General features: G+C 46.2%; 1 protein-coding gene across 3 annotated transcripts in view; it reads right to left on the bottom strand.

Moving 5' to 3' along the window:
* Positions 1-1,166: 1,166 nt before the first annotated feature.
* Positions 1,167-6,732, bottom strand: part of LOC105501359 (HLA class II histocompatibility antigen, DQ beta 1 chain) — a 7,137-nt gene continuing 1,571 nt past the window's right edge. The window contains exons 2-5 of one of the 3 annotated variants that reach the window (XM_011927248.1): positions 6,439-6,708; positions 3,654-3,935; positions 3,032-3,142; positions 1,167-1,911 (exon numbers count right to left, since the gene is read on the bottom strand). In XM_011927248.1, the coding sequence (XP_011782638.1) occupies positions 1,898-1,911; positions 3,032-3,142; positions 3,654-3,935; positions 6,439-6,708 (677 nt within the window). In that variant the 3' untranslated portion in view covers positions 1,167-1,897. Of the gene's footprint in view, positions 1,912-2,572; positions 3,143-3,653; positions 3,936-6,438; positions 6,709-6,732 lie in introns of those variants that run through there. The other 2 variants (XM_011927249.1, XM_011927247.1) reach the window with 2 other exon arrangements.

Genomic DNA, 6,732 nt, shown 5'->3' with positions numbered 1-6,732 from the left:
CCGTCTGAGGACCTGCATGACAGCCTGGAGTACAGGAGATGAGGGTCCCAAGGAGACCTAGTTCTCCATTCTGACCTCATCCATAAGAAGGAAGAACTTGCCAAAGACTCCTAAAGCCCAGTGTGTGGGTGAGGGAGAAAGGAAGATGGGATGTCTGCTTTCAGAGTTATGGCCTTCCATAACCTCGCAGAAGCTCCCAGACTGTCTTCATGACAAAACTCAGATACTGAGATGTAGACCAGCTTCAGGGCTGGGCCCACATCAAAGGGACCACAGTGTGTAGTGACCTCCCTCATAACCGGGAAGAGAGTGCCATCAGGAATCAACGGGTTACTGTGTCGATGACAAAGGGAGCTCAGACAAGGAGTGGAATGACTGTGAACAGGTACTCCTAATGAGGGACCCTAGAACCAGAGGGAGCTCTGCCATTTGTCCTGTGGGCTCCACAAGAAACAAACTGCCCCTTACACCCCTCCACTGTGAGGACGCTCTGGAGGCTGAGGTGCTCCACATGGCTGGTGTAGACATCTGCACACTGGAAGTCATTTCCAGGACCACAAGGATCTGGAAAATCCAGTCTTCCTTCTTAATAAGAGGGATGAGCACGCTGGCTGTCAGCCTCCCATGCGCAGGATGGTGTGTGTGAGAGGTGTGCATGTTACCCAGGCTTGGCCAATCAGAATCTTTCCTAAAGTTGTTAAAACTCTGGTAGACATTCTAGAAACATGTATAATGGAGACAGACAAACAGACACACACACACACACAGAGTGAGAGATGAGATAAGATGTGAAGTGATAAGGAAGAGAAATACAGAAAAATAGATGAAAAAAGAAACACGGAGATAGAAAAACTGCAGATAAATAGTGACAATGGATTAGAAAAATAGAAAGAAAGGCAACAATGTAGTGAAAGACACAAGGGGGTAGAGACAAAGATGCAGAGAGACACGCAGAAAGAACTATACAGAGACAAAGGGGCACAGAGAAAGAGAGACAGATTCACAGATAGAGATAAAACAGAAAGAGAGAGATGAAGATCTCATTGTGCATCTGGAACTAGTCACTTCTGAAATCAGCTTGACTCTAGACTTCCTTTGTACCATGAACAAAATATATTTGGGTTTCTATCATTTAGAATCAAAAATAGTACTCTTATTGCTGGTGATGCTTTCTTAAAAGTAAAAATTATTACTGATCGATGTGACTTGCCAGAATGTTTGAAACACCAGTGACCCGGAGTCACCATATCTGTCCCCAAACAATTCCACCTTGCTTACTTACACAGCACTCACCAAACCAGAAGAGAAGCTGGGATATTCTCAGGCCACTGCACTGAACATCAATATGAAAGAACCATGAATGATGTGACAACTGAGTTGATTTTCTACCTCCTCTGCCCACCCTGACTTCACACCCCAAATTCTTTCAGTGTCTTTTCAAGGTACAACCCTCCTGGCCATAGGTTGGCTGGGTCAACTCAAGGTATGCTCCTTCATTCTGCAGTGATTTCCTGCCTCTGCTCAATTAAGGAAGTTCAGAATACAGATAACTTAGGATCATGTTTAATTATGTAATAAAGCTCTAAAGTCAGGTAACAGTTTTCATGTGCTTGTCTTGAACAGTCTGAGGAGAGAATAGAAACAGAAACCCCTTGGGGCCTCAGTAGACGCAGCTGGCCACGCACAGGCAGACGCTCTGGGTCAGTGTAGGAAGCAGAGTCACAGCCAGTGCCTTGCGGTGGGGATGAAACGAGATGACCTGGTGGCTGTGTGACAGCCACTGTAGGACTCTGATCTCAGGGGGACAGGCTGACACAGGCAGCTGGGAATTCTGGGCAGGGACAAGCAGGCATTACAGAAGAGTGATAACCAATCCCAGTTAAAATAGTCTCAGGAGTCAGTGCAGGAGCCCTGGAGAAGAGAGAAGAGGGATGATCAGCACAGGGTACACTGGTGGGCCTGCTATCTCCCCCACCCCTCAGGGGCCCCCTGCAGTTTCAGACAGAGAAAGCTGAGGACCAGGGTGTATTGTCATCACCTCCCCCAATATCTGTGCAAAGGTGAAATCAGCTCACAAGGACATAGAACTTCAGCTTGATGCAGATGTGTAGGAAGTAGGGGAACAGCTGTTACTCTTCTGGGGAATATGAAGGGTTCAATCTTTTTAGGAAATTGGATGGTACCTCATCCCTACCACTAGCAGCCTCTACCAGTCACTGGAAAATGCCTACAGGCAGTATCCACAAAAACATGGAACAAAGTGGGCATCATCCTAGTGTCTAACATTTAAGCTGTGGTTCTGGCTCCACATTTCACAAGAATATGTCACCAAAATTAAGGCTTGGTTCTGGGGAACAACCTATGGAGATTCCCAGAAACTGGCAAACTTCGCCCCTAAATCTTCATTCTCATAGCAGCAAATATACCATAAACAGAGACCATTATGATCAGGTACAGTCAGCTCATGCTCTTCCCTCTTACACCTGCACCCTCCCCACACTGGATCACGGCTGAAATATTAACTGCTGGTGGAGGCCCTTGAGGTCTTACAAAAGGAGGTTATGCAGAGAAAGGTCTCATTACACAAATAGCCACTCTCTCACCCCAAAATAAAATGACACATGTGACTTAATTAGAGTTATATTCTCTTCCCACCCATGTTCTTCAAGGCCTTAAGCACCCTAATTTAAAATCCCCTAGAACAAAGGAAATTGTCACTAGAAGGCAGGGAGGCCGAGGCTCTGACCCTCTTAATGGAGGAAGCTTTTGGAAAGGAGCCAGTGAGACAATGATGAACGGTAAGGACGCCCTGGAATAAGCTCTATCAGTCAGCTCTGTGATAGGGCTGCCTTTCAACCGGTAAAATGAGATTCCAATGCCTCCTCCAATCTTGTCCTGTCTCCTCCCACCTCCAGCTCAGCCTTCTTCCTCTCAGGGTCACGAGGAAAGAGCTACATCTAGAGACAAGTCCTCTTTGAACAGAGGTTCTGGGTCACAGCCCATCTTCCCCTTTTCCCCTGAGGTTCCTCACCTTTCTGACTCCTGTAATGGATGATAAGGCCCAGCCCAAGGAAGATCAGTCCCAGCACGACGCCTCCAACGCCACTCAGCATCTTGCTCTGGGCAGATTCAGACTGAGCTCCTAAGAAATACAGCCTGAGTGTCAGTGTTTGTCCCCATACCCCATAGCATCCCTACTGAGGAGCTGAAGTCCAGTCTGAGATGCAGGAGGTGAAGGCGTCAAAAGAACCTAGTTCTCCATTCAGACCACCCCAAAGGGAGGGAAAGGCCAGACAATAGGTCCTTGGATACAGTGATTAAGTGAGAGAGTGGCGAAGCAGAGCTCCACTCCTCAGGAACTCATCCATAACCTTAAACCCTAAGATCCCAGTCGCCAGCCCTAATAATCAATCCCTCTGAGCTATCAGGACTGGGATCCAGAGCAACAGTAAGTAGAGTAATTTCCCTAGCATCTGGAAGGGTGATGAGATCAGGATTCTTCTGATGCACTTGCCGTGGAGCTAGAGGTGCTCTAGTCTCCTGTGATTCCCAGCTCAGTAGTGATAGCAGGGATAAGAGATGGGAAGGGATGGGTCAGAAGGGGCTCTTTGTCTTCTGGGGCCCATAGTAACAGAAACTCAATATCTCCTTACGCCACTCCACAGTGATGGGGCTCTGGAGGCTGGGGTGCTCCACGTGGCAGGTGTAGACATCTCCCCGCTGGGGAGTCATTTCCAGCATCACCAGGATCTGGAAGGTCCAGTCGCCGTTCCTAATAAGGGGGGTGGACACAATGCCGGCTGTCTCCTCCTGATCGTTCCGAAACCACCGGACTTTGATCTGGCCTGGATAGAAATCTGTCACCGAGCAGACCAGCAGGTTGTGGTGATTGAGGGCCTCTGTCCTGGACAGGGAGATGGTCACTGTGGGCTCCACTGAGGGCAGTAACAGACAGGAAAAGACATAGGAGTGAGATGTGAGATCACACAGCACGTCTGCCATGAGGAAGGGTCCCTCCTTGGAACCAGAGTGGAAAGATACCTGGAGTCCAAGTCTTGAATTAAGACTCATTCAACAAATATACATATGACAATCACTGAGAATCCAAAAATAAACAACAGACCCTGGTTCCTGCCTTTACAGAATGTGCAATCTAGTAACAGACACCAAAAAACAAAAAAGAATGTTATTTCAAAAGTTTGTAATATTTGAAAAAAAAGTAGGCAGGCCTTCAAAACAAGTAACACTGATTAAACATCATGTTTGCCCATAACTCAATTCCTTTATCTTCTCAGATTGTTGCTCATAGTATTAAAAAAATTACACACATTTCCCTGCCTCTTCACACATCTCATCCTTTACCTTTCAGTCCACTTTACTGCATTTCCTTTATTCTCTTAGTGTGAAACTATAGTACATATTTAATGTATTGTTCTCTCATTTTCTTTTTTTCCTTAATTTATTTTTAACACACAAGTGAGTTTAATTACTAGCTCTCTACCCTACTCCATTCCCTTGCTATTGAGAATTACTGTCTTGTCCTGAAATCAGACATTATCATGTATGTTCTCCATAGAAAATATTCTGAGATCCTTGCAGAGGTCTGCCTAGGTTAATAAGCCTGTAACGTGAGCATATAAACGTAGTTGAGATTTGCTGAGGTCAGCAGGTTGCACCCCAATTAAATGGCATTCATAAGCCATCATCCGGAAGGAACCACGGTTTCTGCTTGGACTTGAACTTTTCTTTGGTTCTCCTTCCTAGAGTCCCACTGAAATCACAGTCAGCTATGTGGCCTTATAAGATATGTTCATCTTACCCATATTGGTGGTAAAAACAGAGGGCACAAATTTATGAGAAAAGATGATAAAATAAATTTTATGGAAATATAACTGAAATAGCAAAAATATAAGTACTTGCTGGCACTAGGATGTGAGTCAAAAGAAGGCAAAGGAGTACAAAGTAAACTAAAAGTTTTGTGAACCTGCACAGATAACACTGTGGTCAGACTAGGGACTGATTAATCATAAATTTTCAATGCCTTGAAAGTCTCATTTTGTCCCATTAACAGGGAGATCAAACAGGAATAGACTCATTGCTACTTCTGGTCAAAACTGGCTTTAACAAGGCTTTATGTCCGTTTGACCTACAGATGTGTAGTGAAGAACATAAAGAATGTTGTGTACTTTTGGAGCTTAAGGTCTTGGTAAGTAATTGTGGGCTGCTTACTTAAAGTGCTTATCATGTACTAATATTAGGATATAAAGTGGTGATGCTAATCTCTAATGCACAGGCAACTGTAAGGTTAAATGACATAACATATATGGTATTTGATAAGGCAACTGTCTAGAAATAAGTGCTCACTAAATGGGTAAATTGATTTTCAGCATGTTTATTCCTGAAGTGGATAGTGATGGGGGGAAGGGAGAACCTAGTCCAAAAGCAACCTGAAACTATTTTTATCCAATAATTTAGTGGCTTCAATCTATTTATTCCCAAACTTCTGCTCTTTGCATTGTGCCAATTGTTCAGCTTTTCTAAGAAATTAAAACTGCCTTACAAACATCACTCGTGTTGTTTTTATTTTTAGCAAACACTTTTTTCTCAGACTTTTTATTCACAAACTATTAAGATTCAAGTCAGTAAGAGTTTACTTTAAAGAATTAAGCAAAATGATAGAAAATAATTAATAAAAGTCCATTTTTAAGGTTCTGTTTACCTCTGGTTTTTCTTGAACCTAAGTGGACTGGCAGCTGAGTACCTGTATTCATTAATTTAACAGAAGATCATTGAGCTCATACCACATGCCAGTTGATGTGCCAGGTACCAGGCATCCAATGATTAAAACAGCCTCACCTCAAAGAGCTCCGCCATGAATGAGAGCCATTTAAGAAAACAGAATTACGATGCAATAATTTGAAGCCAAAAGTCAAAATATCTTATTTCACAACTGTAATTGCTGGATGCCCTGCGCGCGGTTGTGGAGCAGCCCTAACTCCACCAGGCCAAGCCCGAAGCTTCCTGCTGCATGAGCTGCGCACCTGGGCCTTGCTGGGTGTGGCAGTGCTAGCGGGGCAGGGGGGCAGGGGAAGAGGGCGGAAACTGGGGACAAGAGAACTGCTTAGCCAAGGTAAGGCACGAAGAGGCAAACGCATAAGGCACGAGGCAAGAACGTGCAGAGCAGAGGATGAGGCCCACGAATGTGGAGGCTGGCGCCCAACTAGGCAGCTTGACCAACTCTGCCTGTCCCCTTGCTCTGCCCTGAGTACCTGCCCCTCCAATGCACCAGCCCCCAGCATCCCCACTGCCGCCTCCTGTTCCTTGAGGTGGAACGAACAAGGCTTAGGTTCCAGAGGCCGCGTTCCCTTCAACCCTCCCGGCGCAGGGACTCGGGGCCCCTGCCAAGGGTGGGTCTCGCAGAGGGGCGACGACGCTCACCTCGCCGCTGCAACGTCGTGCGGAGCTCCAACTGGTAGTTGTGTATGCACACCGTGTCCACCTCCGCCCGGGTGCTCTCCAGGATGTCCTTCTGGCTGTTCCAGTACTCGGCGGCAGGCCGCCCCAGCGGCGTCACGGCCCGGTACTCCCCCACGTCGCTGTCGAAGCGCGCGTACTCCTCTCGGTTATAAATGTGTCTGGTCACAAGACGCACGCGCTCCGTCCCGTTGGTGAAGTAGCACATACCCTTAAACTGGACCACGAAATCCTCTGCGGGGAATCACCGGTCGATCA

Source organism: Colobus angolensis, unplaced genomic scaffold, assembly GCF_000951035.1.
Source record: "Colobus angolensis palliatus isolate OR3802 unplaced genomic scaffold, Cang.pa_1.0 Scaffold700, whole genome shotgun sequence".
Lineage (NCBI taxonomy): Eukaryota > Metazoa > Chordata > Mammalia > Primates > Cercopithecidae > Colobus > Colobus angolensis.
This window is presented reverse-complemented; position numbering and strand designations above follow the sequence as displayed.